This window comes from Aptenodytes patagonicus, chromosome 7 (assembly GCF_965638725.1).
Source record: "Aptenodytes patagonicus chromosome 7, bAptPat1.pri.cur, whole genome shotgun sequence".
In the NCBI taxonomy this organism is placed as follows: domain Eukaryota; kingdom Metazoa; phylum Chordata; class Aves; order Sphenisciformes; family Spheniscidae; genus Aptenodytes; species Aptenodytes patagonicus.
The window spans coordinates 58,807,723-58,823,898 of record NC_134955.1 but is presented as its reverse complement, the minus strand read 5'-3'; the positions used below and the strand labels follow the sequence as shown (position 1 = coordinate 58,823,898).

The 16,176-nt window shown below is 44.9% G+C and overlaps 1 protein-coding gene across 4 annotated transcripts in view; it reads left to right on the top strand.

Annotated features, from left to right (window-relative positions):
- The window catches only part of BCL11B (BCL11 transcription factor B), a 92,955-nt gene that overhangs the window by 30,672 nt on the left and 46,107 nt on the right, over positions 1-16,176 (top strand). For 2 of the 4 annotated variants that reach the window (XM_076345411.1, XM_076345410.1), the window contains exon 3: positions 12,640-12,855. The exons of the other annotated variants lie outside the window; for them this stretch is intronic. In XM_076345411.1, the coding sequence (XP_076201526.1) occupies positions 12,640-12,855 (216 nt within the window). The remainder of the gene's footprint in view (positions 1-12,639; positions 12,856-16,176) is intronic. 4 annotated transcript variants of the gene reach the window in all.

Below are 16,176 nucleotides of genomic sequence, written 5' to 3'. Positions count from 1 at the left end.
CGAGCCTGGTGGACTCTCCCTGTTTGGTTTTAAAATTAGAAAAAAGATCCTTTTTCCCATCAGAGCTTTGCATGTATTTACTCTTTGATCACATTGGAAGGGCCTTATCCTGTCTCCAGAGGAGCTTTAGTTCTGCTTTCAGTGGTAACAGGGATCTGGCCCGTGCTGAATATTAGCATTTTAATGGCTTACGTAAAACCCCGTTGCTGGTACACTCACAGGGCTCCCGGCACGAGGAGAGTCCAGCTCTGGGGTTTTGCAAAGCGATGTTGTGCAGGCTGCAATGCCTGCTGAAAGAGACGAGCGGGGATGGCCCATTTGTCATAGATTATTAGTATTGTCAATAATAACATGTCTACAGAAGCCAAATTAATTCCTTCTTCCACTTTACTAAGTCCAAGAAATGCCAGATCAGTTTCAGAACAGGGGGAAAAAAAAACAGAATCAAAGTTTGTATGTTATGATTCCTCTGAATTTCTGGTGGGAATACTCTGCGATAGAAATGATATTTCCATAGAGGCATTGGCTGCCAGTTTGCTTAATTACATTAAATAGTGGTATAAACCTCGGCAGAACATAAACCTCTGTTACAGCCAGTCATTAGAATATTGAATCATAAGGAATAATGATACCAGTGCTAACGTGTTATAACAGTCTTTATTATATTAGTGATTGAAGTGTTATTTAAAAAATAAGGTTTGTTGTAACCGTTTAGGTGTGCATGCATATTTTCTCTGATCACCTATTTAAGAGACTGACGACTGGATTTGAATTTATTACAGGGAAATAAAAGGCTTGCTTAGAGGAAGAACTGCTAGATTGCTGCTTATGATTTTACAATTTGATTCCGTTTGTCCTTAAAGAAGGTTCATAACGCTTACTTCGGAAATGCCATCTACATCTAGAAAATTAGGGTTAAAAGGACTACTTTGTTGAAACTAATTACAGGATAGTTCAGTTTTTTAGTTGGTGACATTTTAGAGATTTTGCTTGTAATGCAAGAGGTTATAGAAAGATTTGGTTAGACTGTGATATACAGCAGTAAGCTGCCGTTTGAGTATATTGACATCTTCATCAGAAGCAAAACAAAAACCCACTAGCCTTTATTTTACTGGGGTGATAGGTATGAATTTAATATCGCTTCCTCATCCTGACTATGGATGTTTGAAGGAATTCTTTTGCTTCACCTCGGTTTGTACAGTATCTCTGTTTTGTTATAATTTTTTTTTTAATACACCTTCCTGGGTAATCAACTTCAGCTTCCATTTCAAGCAGACCTGATAATAAAAAGCCTTTTTATGTCTTATGTGTTTATCTTATGGAGAAAGAAGCTATTCTGTGCAAATAAATGGGTGAATTGGAAGTTATGGGGAAATCTGGTCCAGAAAAAATATACCTCAGAAAAAATGTCCTGTACGCAGAATGGTTCTTGGTTTCTTGTAGTTGGCTTTGCTCTTAGTTTTGTGTCATGCTGAAAGGCGTAAGGGATTCTTTTTATACTGTACTTGTGTTTTACCTCTCCTGGTGCAGGGTTCAGTTATCCTGTCTAATTAGCACTTGTGACTGGCCAAATTCTGCTCGGATCCAAGTCTTTGGGTGAAACTTTTCATTGTGCTATTTAGCAGCAGGATTGGGCGCTGGTTCACAACATGCTTCCTTGTGCAAATGAAACATTGGTTTATTATTTCCCTTTTTTAACTTACATTATAGTCTGAACTAGATTCCTGGTTGCTGGTTTATTTGTCTGCTTTCTTTCGTTATTTAAAAGCTAGTTAATTTTCTAGCCTCCTTTCCATTCAGAGAGCATTATTTACTCAGTTGTGCTGGTGTCCAGTAAATTGAGGACTGAAGCTTTAGATCCTCAGTGTTCCCCTCGTTTGGTGGATTGTTTTACCATCTCCAGTTGATTGCTCCGCTCATTTAATTTGACAGATTCAGTTATCAGACTTGGGCCTGCTTGTACACACGCAGCTGGATTGGTTTTCCCCCAAGAGATCCAAAACTCAAAGGGAATCCTCATTTTAAAAATCTCTGTTGCTTTTCCCCCCACTACGATTGCTTGCCCTGCTTTGCTTTTTTAAGTTTGCTTGTTGTTGCTGAGTGTGAATGTCTTCTGTGTACAAGGGAGAATTTGCAAATTATAAATGCGAACGTTAATGGGACCCCTCCAAACACTGTTTATTACTTGAAGTGTAATGTATGCATTCACACTAGGCAGGTAGACTATTTTTCACATTGAAATTCAGCACTTACAAAGTGCCTACACTTACATTGCGTTTGGCAAGGGGTGAGCCAAAAAACCAGGAGCTATGATTCTCTCCCAAAGCTAATTGTGTCTGTATATTAAGTTTGTCCATCTGTGCTTTGCAGGGACATCGGCATCACTTGATGGTCCTCCTTCACATTTCCAGCAGTGAAACAGTTAACAGTGCTGCTGCTTAATATACTGCTGTTACAGAGTCTTTTTAGTTTCCAGGACATTTAACAAAATCAGGTGGATGTCATTAGCCGATTTTCACAGATGGGGAGACTGAGGCACAGAGGGGCAGAGTGACTTCATCTGCCTCTTTTTCCCCAGGTTCCCTCCCTTTCCAGGAATTGTTTTTGCTACCAAACAGCTGCAGAGCTGCCGAAGCCTCATCCTGCCTAATTTCACCACTTTTTTTTTTATTTTTAATTTTAGTGTGAGATAGGGAAAAAATTCAAAAATACTAGTAGAATGCAAACCTTAGAGCAAGGAAGAGATACCTACCTGAGCAGCAAATCCTGCTGTTGTCTTTTCCAGAGGCTATATTCTGCCTGAGGATACATGTGTGCAGTGCAGCGTCTGCTGGTGTGAGCAGGGCTCAGTCCCAAATGGCCAAGGCAGACGAGAAGTCCACCAGCGTTAGTGACTCCTGCCTATCCGAGGCTTTTCCCTGGCCACTTCACTTCCGTCATTTTAGCCTCTTGACCATGCCTTTGTAGTCAAGCCCTCAGATTATTTGTAGTGGTATTTCGCTCTTTAGCTGGCTGTATATATTATTTTGCCCTTTGGAAACAGCTCTTTTCATCCACTGAGTTCCTTTATTAATTCCAGGGCCTGTTAAATTGCTGTGATTGTCTATTGGGGTGGTTATATGTTTCAATTACATCAGGAATATTTGCTGGTGTATAGAAATATTCACGGTATAATCGGAACTAAAAATTTTAATCCCCACAAGGATTTTTACAACCATTGAAACTCCCCAGGACTTAATTACAAGAGTTGGGGAACAAACTTGGGAAAACTGATGAACTGTTTATTGTCAACCCTTTATGCCTTTTGGAAAACAAACTCCACAAATCAGGGTGATTATTGTTATTTGTTAGTTTATTGTGGCAGCTTCTGGACATTGCAGCTCAGATCAGGGCACCATTGTGTTAGGCATTCTGCACCCCCGGAGTGAGAGCCAGGCTCTACTTGGAAGCGTTTCGGGGCTGAACAGACCAGACAGGCAGAGGGTGGGAAGGGGAAAGCCGAGCTCCGGGAGGGGATGTGCCATAGCCCGGCTGGCTCGTGCCCTGGGGTGTGCGCCCTGGCCCCCTTCCCAGCCCAGAGCCCTGTCTGCAAGACCACCCTCCTGAGATGAGAAAACGCCCTGGTTTCCTATGTTATATTTATATCACATCTGTTGATATGCTGTATTTACTTATGCCTTATGATGTTTTAGGCCCAATCCTGCCCTTGTTTCCGCTGCTCTCGCTCCTGGTTGCTCTCATAGCAGAGGGATACCGTCCTCCTGGGACAAAGCCTTGCGTTGGTGGGGTGGGCAGAGGGCACGGCGGGAGGAAGCCATGAATGCAGCCTTGGGGTGGGCGAAAGTCCTTTTTCTTGTGTGTTTAATCGGGGTGAGCCGAGATATTTCAGTTTTTCGCTTAGCTTCGTGTTCAAAGCACAGACAAGGGGCTCGGAGCAGGTCTGGACGAGCATCAGGTGGGAGGGGGGATGGGTGGTCCTGCAGGAGCCCCCGTGGGGACCCGGCTCATAGGGATGCTGCCGATGTTGGCATGCGGCACCTGGATGCCCCCGCGGGCCTCCCACCCTGGCCCCTGAGTGGGTCCAGTGGCAACCCACACCCCCATTTCCTCAAAGACAGGTTTTGGCACTGCATAAGCAATCTTGCAGGCATAGTGTGTGCTACTTCTGGGGATCCACATGGTCTCTTAGGTAAGTAAAAATCTCCACAGCCTGCCCTCGACGTCTGAGCCTCCAAAATGCCGTGTGCAAATATGTGGATGACCTAAAATGTGGATTTTTATGCAGTGAGAAGAGTTGCATGCTCAAAACAGGATATTTAGATATATTAGGATATTTATTAACCACACGGGGTGTTCCAAGCTCAGTTTATTTATCTTTGTAAAGTGCTTCCAGATCTTTGCGTGGAAGGCACTAGAGAAATGAAAGGCGTATTATTATTATTATTGTTATTATTGTTGTTGTTGTTGTTATTATTATTATTACAGCATCTAACTACTGACAGGCAACCACAGCTGCACGCTCTATTCAAGCCACTTAAATTTAGGGGCTGATTTTTGCAATATTGACTCTTAATACTTTTTCCCATTGACTCCATATGCTGAAATGTGTGTTCACCTGCCCTGCTGAAGTATCATTATTCTCCAGAAATATGTAAATGAGGTGCTTTTAAAGAAAGGAAGAAAATGTAGCATAAATATTAAGTATTCACATTTATATGGTAGAACTCAACTGCCATTTAAGAAGGGCTTCAAAGCAACCAACTGTGTGAGCTGGTAGTTGCTTCTCTGTCATTAAAAAAGAAAATGCATTGATTAAAATAAAGCCAAGGAATCTCATAGACAAAGGATAACATTTACGGTGTTCAAGGGTCTGACATGAGCTACGAACAGCCCAGGAAATGGAAAGCTGAGTTTCACAGCCAAGCGTTTTAATCAGTACGGTTGTGCACAGCCGCTGCCGCGTGTGTGTTATGTAATATCACACTTCACCCGCCCACACACACCTAGAGACAACAGGCATCTTCAAAAGGTCTTGGCATTATTCAGAGGAAAGACTCCCAGCAATACCCCTGCATGGTGTTTAACCTTATCTTTACTTATGTTTAGGCATTTCTTTTTTTTTTTTTCCTCCTTCCCTTCTCCTTTTTTTTCCCCTTTTCTTTCCTGTGGTACATCAAGAGCGGGTATTTTTGTATCTCCAAAAATGGAGCAGATATGGGGGGAAAAATCCCATTAGCTCCACGATGTGTCTTCACGGCAGCTCTGAAGGTTCCGGTCGTGGCCGTTTTGTGCATTTTGTACATTGTCCTCATGCTGTTGTTATTATTATTTTTTTTTTTTAAAAAGTAGAGTTGAAATGTTACATTCTGAAGGCACCAGCTAATTATAAATGGTACCCAGACTATGCTTTCTTTAGATTTTAAAATAGGAAATAATTAACCAGAGGTTTTAAAGATCTGCAGAAAAGCCAAACAGGCCTGTGAAACCCCAGGATCTAATAACAAAGAAGGTGAGTCGGTTTTCCAATGCCCTAAGAGTTTGAAGACATCCTTACTCTGGCTTTTGAGTAGCAGAAAGAGCTCAACCACATTTCCTCCTGGTATAAGGTAGCCCTGAAGTTAACTGTTTTTCCAAAAAAGACAAAAAAAAAAGGATGTCACTGGCTGCTAATTAGATGTATTTTAACTGCAAAGTCATTTTAGCAGCTGATATTGTTATTATGTGCTTCAGTGTGAATCCTTAGTGAAGCTATTAAACTGTGAGAGCCTGAACTTAACAGACATTTTGTAACGTGGCTGGATTTTTGTATCCTTGTTCAGAAACCTGTGGGGAGTGGAGGACCTTTCTGGCTCAGACACGGAAAACACATTTCTTACCAACTGAGTACCAGGGTGGGCAGCTGAGACCTCCTTGCTCCCTCCTTTTGCACCTTTTTTTTTTGCTTTTTCCCCCCTGGCAATAATATTTCTTATTTCTGTTGCACTCCCTCCCTGCTCTCCCAGACAGTGGTCAAGCCCCGCGGTGCATCCTCTAGCCGAGGAAAGGGATTTAACGGTAGGGACCGGCCTCAGTTATTTTGGGATACTTTCGACTTTCAGGATACTTTCGACTCCTGCCTGTCGTATACAACAAGTTGGCGGTTCTCAGTAGCTGGGAGGCGCTCAGCATCAGGCAGGCTCCTGCTTTTGAAAAGCAATAGCCCACAGCAGAAGGTGGACTTAGCCATCTTTTTCCTATCAGTTTCTCACCCAGGATTCTTGCTTTGTAATTGCTGGGTTGGGTTTCTCAGGGTTTGGATTTCCCCCCCCATTTTCTTGCATCGGTTGTTTTTGTTCTCCTTCGCACTCTAGAACAAAGTGACTGATACAATATCCAAACTGATGAAAAAGAAGGGGATTTTTTCCCCCTTTATTTGCTCAGATTTGAATTGGGTTATCTGCCTATCTTGTTTATGAAATTTTGTGCTGTCTTTTCTGCACAGACTGTGACTCCCAAATCTTCCACAGCTCCATTTCCATATTCCTGCGTGCTTGTTCTTTGTTAATCACTTGGCAAGCGCTTATTTGAATATTAAAAATTTCTTTAATCATCAAAGGCAGGAGCACAGCTTCATGAATATTCATATTTTTTTCCTCCTCAGACTGGATTCTAGTTCATTACCCTGCAGTAAAGCCAAACAGTCATCAATCGCGCTCATTACAGCCGCTGGCGTTTTGATTGGCTGCCTGCTGCTGGTAGCCCGCGTCCCCCATCCTCCCGCTCTCCTCCATGAGCTGTCGTGTACCTGCCAACAACAACAACAAAAAAAAATATCAACAATGCAAGAATAAATTTCTCCGGTTGAAAAACAACTTTGCAAACTTGTCAAACAGTCTTCGTCACTTTTTTTTTTTTTTTGGTTTTACACCAAAAAATTAAAAAAAAAAAAATTAGAAGGAAGAAACTTGAGCTTTAGAGATGAATATTTGTCAAGAGAGTTGACGTAAGTTTCATTTGCATAATGACTTTGTACTTCTGCATTAATAAAATTTGCATATGAAGCCATGTTAATTACTCCTGATCATGCTTTTTGCATTCATGCATAGTAATTTTCTCCGACTTGTGAGAATTAATGTCTTGGCATGGGGGGAAGAAGGGGGGGAGTTGGGGTACTGTCAAATTTCTGTGCCAGTGCCCCTCACTCACAGTCTTTCTCCTTCTTGCTCACCACGTCGCTGTTCTTGATCTATGACTCATTTATGCATTATCATTTGAAATTCTTGGGAGAAAGAAATGTATCAATTCAAAGGGAATCCTTGTCTGCCAAAAAAAAAAATATCCCTGAGCAAAATATAACAAGAAACCCCTTCCCTGCCCTCCTTCTTCTTTCCCCAGTGTAGCCTTTCCATTTCCAGCTCGAGCAAAGTTTTAGTCTTAGCATTATAAGTCGGTGTGGGGGAACTGCTCCAAAACCTCTGTGTGTGTGCTGGGGGAAGAGGTAAAGGCCTCTGTGCAGGTGTGTCTGGCTGAGCGCCGGACTCCGTGCGTGAGTGTGTATAATAGCGTGTCTGCCTATACCACTGAGTCCTTCTGCCTTTCCTGGGGGATGCTGTGTGTGTCCGCCACTTGCAGGGTGTGCATGCATCGCTCTGCTAGTTGGAAATGTTTGTTCCTCTGTGTCTCTGTACACTCTGTGTGTGTACACGTGTGCTTGTGCACGTTTCCTTCGTCAACCCTGTTGGTGTCTGTGTAAAAAGATGGTAGAAAGATAATAATATCAGGAGGGAACAGTCCATATGAGAGGGTGTAATACAGATGAGACAACTTGTTTTAGGAAAAGCTTGGAAAAAAATCTGTTGGAAAGATTAGTGAATAGATCTGTCTTTCACTTTTGGATGTGTCTGTTCAAGGCTGCTGCAATGGTACATGTAAAAGCCATCTCAAAACATCTGCAGTACTCTCCCTGAACGAGACGGGCACAGGGCAGGGATGAGGCTGCAGCCTGCACTCTGAATTTGTAGCCATATACTGTTTGAACAGATGTTTTTCTTTTTATTGAAAGAGAGTTTTTTAATAATGGAACAGAGCTTTAGTCTCTAACCAGCTATTGACTGATTTTCCATCACCAGACAGGCACAGAGACACACACAGAAAAACTTGGTTCGTGCCCCTTAAGTGGCTTACACATCTGCCTGTGCACCTACCTGTCTGCCTATGCACAGATACACACCCCGACACCCACCCAGGCAAGCACACAACACCCCCGGGGACGCACCAGCTACACAAGCTACGTGTGGCTGCATTTACACGTGGCACAAGATGTAAAGTAAGATCTCTTAAATTAAGATCAGGTCCCCTGGTCTGAACCACGCTGAGGTGGGACATTGTGAATGCTGCTTGTGGCTCCACCTTTGTGCTTTGCTCAGGGACTTTTCTGCAGATGTGCCAGAGGAGTGTGGTGTTTTACATATACCATATCATATGGCTAGTCATGCCTAGGCTCAGGGAGAGGGACAACAAAAGGATGCAATTTATGCCTTGATTGTGGCTTTTGTCATGTTCATCTAGGCTCTTATGCTCATTTCCATCTTCTGGGGTCATGTCCAATTTGCCTTATTTTCTTCTTTGCAAGTTTAAAAATAGCAGGGAGCGAAAAAATTACTCTTAGCGGTGCCTGGGAGTCAACATAACCTGTGAGCTACTGTCATGTACAGGCACTGAGTATATACCGAGCCTGTTTAAAGCATGAGGACAAAATCCTCCTTTACCATCAGCAATGCAGACCTTTTATTTACACGGAGACAGTCCCTGTGCATGTTTCACACTCATGCTACGTGCAAAACTCCCCTTCCCATCCGTGCAGAATGAATGCAGAATATATAATTGAGATCTGCAGTGTAGGTGAGTGATTTCCCAGTGCTGACCCAAGAGGAAAATTGAGCCTCGCACATCGTGTCAGCGATGTCCAAGCGACGCAGAGCTGCATGTGTGTGCCCGCTCACCCCAGTCAGATCGGATTTTTGCCTCTTAAGATTGCAGCGCAGTTCTTGCGGTCTGCTTTCTCTTAGTGCCGGTTGTGGCTGTGCCCTTTGTGGCAGTCAGGGGCTTGCAGGAGTGTTTTCTTTTTGAAACCTGTGTGCAACATGATGTGGTCGATCGGCTGTAGAATTCCAGAGACTGGCTCCCCTCCCTCGCCTGGTGCTGCGTGGGTTGGACAGAAAACTTTCAGCATCACCTTAGGATACCATCTATCTAGCTACATCCGTTTGTCTTTTTATGTTTGTTCATTTTGTGTTTTTCCATCATCTGTAGCAGTTAAGTTGAAGAATGGTAGAGCCTCTGTCTTAATTTTCAGCTTTAAATATGTCTTTATGGGGAAAAATCCCACAGAAGAAGAGCTGGAGAGGTAAACCATGGGAATGTACCTAGCAAACACAAGCTGAGCATTTCTGAGCACCACTGTTATTCTTTCTATAGCTATGAAGCGGTATCATGTACCTAATGGTGGAGCACTCCTTTTCGCCATGCCTTTCCTTGAGGCCAGTACATATGATTTCCCTCTTCATTATTTGCCACTTGATCTGATTCTGTAGGACTGTCCTGATTTGTGACAAAGAAGCAAACCCTAAAGTGGTAGCAAAGAGGAGGAGGAATCACCTGGTTTGACTTTGCTTGTAGGGGCACACTCAGCCTCCTGGTCTGGCAGCCCCACAATCTTTGTCTCTTAGCGCTGGACTCGGGAGTGGTGGTGGGACTCCCTGAGGATCTGCCAGAGTCTCTCTTTGTCCATTCCTCTTCTCCCTTACCAAACCTTTCCTTTCTGACACTAGGTTAGCACTTTTTAGATTTCCTCTTATATACATCAAAGGACAGAAAAAGACCTTCTGAGTGACACGTTCAGTTCCATCCCTTCACTGGCAACTGGTTCATATAGTCCTTCCTGTAAATTTGTTAGGCACCTTGTTAAAGCAGATTGCTGGCTTGCCCCCAGTACCTCTGTTGGAAGGCTCTTACAGGATCCCTTTGCCCAGATGGTTAGAAACCTCCTATTTGAAACCTTAATTTCCTTTCCACACTAGAGGAGACGTATTGGATAAGAGCAGGGAGGGCCTCCCTGTACCCATTTGGTGAGCTCTTAGCATCTTCTCATACGCCTCAGGGCTGTGCAGATGGTATCAAATTTGTTACCAATGGAAAGATGGGACCCACCAGGACTAGAGGAGAGGCTGTTGCTCTTAGGGCAGCGTTGCATGCTAGGACCCGTGCACGTCCCATTAAAACTCCATGCAGTTGTGGTTGATGGTGCACTTGGCGGGCTTCGTACAGTTCCTCTGTGTGATGAGCTCCTTCAAAACTTGTCGTATGGCACCACAATGTGCAGAGGGCTGAGTGACTGCAGGACCTGTGCCCGTAGTCATGGTGGGGCCATAGATATGTCTAGGTGTAACCTGAGACGTAGCTGCCCTGTGGCCCTACTCTAAATCCCGATTTCAAGCTCACAACTTTCCCAGCAAGGACAAGTGCCCAGGCGGCTCAACATAGCCTATGCTAGCCTAGCATAGGCTAGCATTTTATAATATTAGGAATATAAGATACAATTCTTAAGCCATTGGAGGAAATCTTTGTTACTTTTTGCTTGTTCCATGAAAAAACCAAACTTGTTATTCATATATGTTACAGTGGCAGTAGAGTGGTTCATACACACATAGAAATCCATGTCTGACATCAGTTTCTACATGCCTAGCACACAGTCCTGCCCAAAACACAACGTAGGTATGATCTAGATAGTAGTTATCGTTACCTTGAGCACAGTCCTGCCCAAAATGCAATGTAGGTACGATCTAGATAGTAGTTATCATTACCTGCTTGTGTAGTATTTCCAGGGAGATCAAACAGTTGCAAAAGCCAAGCAACTAAGCCCCCAAAATAAAAAATCCTTCCTTGTCCCATGAGCTACAGAGATGGCTTCTATTTAAAACCAGTCCTCACAAAAGAGCACAAATTTTATCCTTGATGCTTGAAGCTCAAGTATTTACACAGGGAATTTAGACTCTTCACTTGTGGTTTTGGCAAAAGCTTCACACAAATGTTTTGCACTGGTGGTCTCCTAGCCATTTAAGATAAACGCCAAAATCAAATGCAGTCCTTGCAGACTGGAGCGCTGGATGCTGTGCCAAGGATGAAGTATCCCTGTTTGCCTCACATGTGTAGCTGTCAGATCAACATGCAGGCCTAGTTTCCGAATCAGGACTCTTGAGGTGGAGAGGCTCCCTTAGAAAATGTTGTTTTTCTAGGGTTGGAAGGAGCACGGATAAATACTTCTCCTTGCTGCCACGGTGTAAGCTCCCTTAGAAAATGTTGCTTTTCTAGGGTTGGAGGGAGAACAGTTAAGTATTGCTCCTTGCTGCCATGGTGTTTGCATGTATCTGCAAGGCACACACACATGCACAGACAGAATTGCCACCATTAAAAAAAGGAGAGCATTTGCCAGAAGATACCCCACAATTAACACACATATTTCCTGATCTCAGTACAGGGGGAAACTGTGGTTTCTGATCTACCACTGTGCGGTAACTGTTGGCAAATGCCAGCTTTTTAATGGCGACCACTCCACCACATATCTTCATTTAGAAACTGCCCTTGATTAGTAGCTGCCCTTTATTTAATAATTAAGTGGCAGGCATCGTTTTAAATGAAAGGGGTGGGATTCACGGTGGATGTAAAGCGGTTCCATTCTCTCAACTTCCCTTTAAACTCTGCTAATTCATGCCAAAAATGTGGCTTCTACCTGATTCTGCGTGTGTGTATGTTTGTGCGCATCTGTATTTGTGCAGGTGTATATCGATATTTAAGACTTGTATCTTAGTTTTTCAAAGCTGCAGAGCTCAGTTTGGACTAGTGCCAGGAGGAGTGAGCGTTTCCAGTGGAGCCGGAGAAAACTCTTAAATACAGCTTTTAAATGGAAGGTCGTTCCTAGAGGGGTTAAAAATAAATAATATGGTTGGAGGTTACACTATCATCTTTTAGCTACCAGGAAAAAGGTTGCTCCCTTCTTCACAGGCTCGATAGGGAAGCAGCCTGCATAATCGGGGCATGCAAAATGCACAACTGGCTGCAGCTCAAGCGGGAAGGCAGTACAGCGGCCGCCAGTGCTTCCTTCTGGGAGCTCGGCTCCTGGCACCTCTCTGAAGCCATTTGAGCTCTAAGTCATCGCACTTTGTCTGGGCTGGTGTGTGGAGTCCGCTTCAGCGGCGGCTCGGCAGAAAGTCTGCCCAGTTTTGTGTCAGCTCAATGCATTAACACAGCCGTAAAACAATAATCCCCCTTTTGATTCGGTCCCTGAGCAAGTGCCGGTGGCGAAGTCCGCCGCCTCTGGCTCTGCTCCAGGCCAGGGCCGTCCGTCCTCCCCCTCCTTCACCCCTCTCCGTGCCCCCCCCACGGGCCCCCAGCCCGGGTTTGCGGGTCCCCCATGTCTCTTCTTGCTCTTCCCCTGCCCGGCGTGAGCCCGCCAGCCTCAGCCGAACCCAGAGAGGGGTTCAGACCAAGCGTGTCGCGTGTTAGGCAGCCAGACCCCTCCTCGCCTGTCTCCCTTGATGATGCCTCCTCTGTCCCTTCAAACTTAGATCCGACTGACAGTTTTTTCTATTGTTTTTTCTCCAGGGCCGTCCAGGCCTGCAAACCTGCCGGGGGCTCCCATAGCTGCCTCCTCCCACCCTCACACATCCGTGATCACGTCACCTCTCCGCGCACTGGCCTCCCTCCCGCCCTGCCTTAGCCTGCCCTGCTGTGGTGCACGTGCAGTCTCAGTTGGCGGGACTCAGACTGAGATTCAGACTGAGACGTCAGGCACATTTGGATGTCATTGTCAGTTGTCAGGTAATAGAAACATTTTTTTTTTTTTTGTTGCTATCTGAAGGTCAGTAGTGCTGCCAAGTGATGTCGTCTTTGCTGTGGGAGAGCTGCCTTTGCTGGGTCACATGGGGAAGGCAGAGAAAATGCCCTAAACCACCCCCGTCCCCTTCCTCCTTCCCCCTCCACCCTGGCGGAGGATGGGGAGCGGGAAAGGGCGTGCGACTCCCTCCATTTCCTCATCCCTCCCCTCCTGCCTGCCCACCTTCAGCTGTCACCAGCGGCCACTGCCGGGCCATTAGTGCCACGTTGTGAACAAATGTCTGAGACTCCTTACAGAATGTGATACCCCAGTATCAAGATTTTGTCTCTCTGGGCTGTTTATTTTAAGCTTAATTGGATAACATTTAACATCTGAGGTTTTTTTCTTCCACCCCCTCCTTTTTTTTCCCTCCCTCCCCCATCATTTGTATTAAAGGATCTCCTCCGCGTCCATGTGCACGCAGGATGTATGTGCTCCATGCCGTTTTCTCCCTTGCTTTGAGAAAATGCTCCTTGGTAACTTGCCACGCATCCCTCGCCTTTCCCTCGTCAGCTTTTCTTTTCCTTTATTCCTTTTGGATGCTTGACTTTTGTCACCGCAAGGAGGGGAAAGTGATGTGGAAATGAGGGTGCACTGAGCTAGCCAAAGAGGACACGGACATATTGTTGCCAGACCCCATCATTTCAGACACAGCGATCTCTTTGAAATCAGTGGGTGTTTCTGAGCGTGGCTCAGTTGCAAGATTGGGTCTATGGTGAACTGTGGGCTGGAGAGGTGAAAATGGGGAAGGCTTAAAAGAAAATACAGCTGTGGCAAAATCCGCAAGCGTTTATGGAGTCTCACTGTGGTGGGCCAAACCCTGCAGCCCTCATTCATGCTAACGTGCGTGGAGTTTTAATGGGGAGTTCCCAGAATGATGCTAGCTAAGTAATGCGTGAGGACCAGAGGATTTAGAGAGACAGCAATGACTGTCAGGAGTAAGGCCTTTGGGAAATGGCTCCTCCTGTCCTCCTGAAGCTGGCAAAACTGCTGCGCTCAGCTTTTTCCTTCCACAAGCAGTGGTACCACCTGGCTGCAGTATGCTATTTCTCACGAGAATGTCCCTGTACATCCTTCGTTGCTCTAATAAAGCGAGAGAAAAAGTTTTGCAAGAAATTTAAATTTGCATCTTGGAAAGACAAAATATTCTCGGGAGGAGGCTGAGAACACTCCTCAGGGTCCTGTTTCGACCCTGCGTGAAGCTCAGGGCGTGCAAGGAAGGCTCCTGTTCTGCCTGGGAGAGGCTCAGCCTGCACCCAGCTGCTTGTGCCGGGGCGCAGGCATAGGGCTTGCAGCGATGCACTGCGTGGTGTGGCACAGTCACTGCATCCAGGGGATTTGGTCAGATTTCCTGTCCGAGCTGCCGTACACAGGGTGGGGAAGATGCTGTTTTAATCTGGCTCTGCTTCATCAACCTCAGCAGATTGACCAACTGGCCTGAGATGGGTGTAGAGATGGGCTCTTCCGAATGGTGAGCGCTGGATCAGAAAGTCAGACAGCTCTCCTGCCTCCCCCTTCCCTCCTCCCTGTAACCAGTAAACCAAACTGGAACTGATGTCATGTTTTGCTGTTCTGTCTCTTCACTGGTGCAGTATGCACCCAGGTGCCTTTGGTAGGCAGGTAGTTGTAACAGCGAACTGGATGCCCTGGTTCCCTGTTGTTTCTGATGCCAGCTGCTAGTGGGGAGGGAAGCAAGTACAACTAAAAATAGAAAAGGAAGGAAGGAATAACTTATTAAAGAATGTGGGAAGGCGAGGCTTTTGTACTTTGCGTACTTTGAGTTCTCACTTTGGAGTTGTGCGCTGTGAGTTTTCAGAATTGCCTGTTTGCTGGGAGAGCGATGCCAGCTCTGCGGAGAGAGAGACCTGTTATCATGGCTTCCTGTAATTACTGCTGCAGTCTGTGGCACTTAGAGAATAGGTTATATCAAAGTGCATACTACATGTTTATGACAGTAGTTGGTCAAGTTCTGCTTGAAAGAAATATTTTTTTCCCTTGAAAAAGGAGATTATGTCTACTTAACCCTTTCTTAGCTCCCGTAGTATTCACTGTATATGAGCCTGGGCATGGTTTAAACCTTGTAGCAAGGGTTACGGGATCTTTCTAGCCCCTGAAATGTTTTGTGGAAATGAAAGAAAAGTGAGTTCTATGTGTTGACTAATAATCTAGTGATGATCCCTGAATTGTGCCCTCTTTTTTAATATAGACATTTACAACAGTCACTTGCTACAGCTTTAGAGATCTGCTTGTGCCTCTGACTTGATTAGCCTTTTATTCTGTCAGCCCTGTTCTTGCTTCTGAGGAATTGTTTCCTTCTTTGAACAAAAGCCATCAACAGTTCCCGCCTCTCCTCCTCCTTCTTCATTTCTTACCTTACCTGTTTTTCAGCATTCATTTAATTCAGGACCTTGAGTTTTTCTGTGCGGTTCTCAAACAGGCTGTGACCCTGAAGGCTTGAAGTTGCAGGTACTCCCAAATCTCTGCTGGGCACTCACAAATTGGGCCTCCAAGAGTCCCAGAAGTTTTGTGCTGGAGAATCTAAACTTCTGGCTGCCAGTGGGATTTGGGGAACACATGTGTGAAAACTGCATTTGGAAATCTCCGACCTAGATAAGAGTGATCACCCAGAATGCTGAGTAGCGTTCAGGGGAGGTCGTCCTGCCTCATCCAGAGCTGTTTGCGATCTTTAGAAAACGTGCTGCTGATAGTAGTTTCAATCACAGTAAATGGTGCTGGGAAGTCCGCTTGGGTGTCCACTGTGTCGCTCGGCCAGTGCTGGTTGTGGTCCCCTCTGTCTTTGTTCAATTCTTTGTGTTCAGGGCACCACAGGATGAGGAATTTGTGAGTAAAGGTCTATGTTTTTCCATGTGATATAAAAAAAATATCTACCACTGGAACAATCTCTCTCTCAGTCTCTTTATTTATTTATTTTTTTGCCTCAGAAGCTTCTGTCTGTTGAATTGGGTTCTCCCGTTTAAATGTTTTTAGTGCCTATTTAATTAGAAGTTGGAATAGAGTCATGAAATTCACACGGTTGTGTAGCTTGGATCTAAAATATAAATGGGCAAAGCATTCATTTTGCTTTACCCCTTGCCAGGTTAGGGTGCTTTTCTGAGCCTGCTTTTTATTTCATTTCAATGAATTGCAACTGCTCAGAGTAACTGTAAAACACGCAGAGGTTTTTTTGCATAACAGAGACATGCAAATGGTTGTTGAGAGATGTAAGTATGTAAAGAAAAGTGTATGCCCGTATGCATGTGCGCATA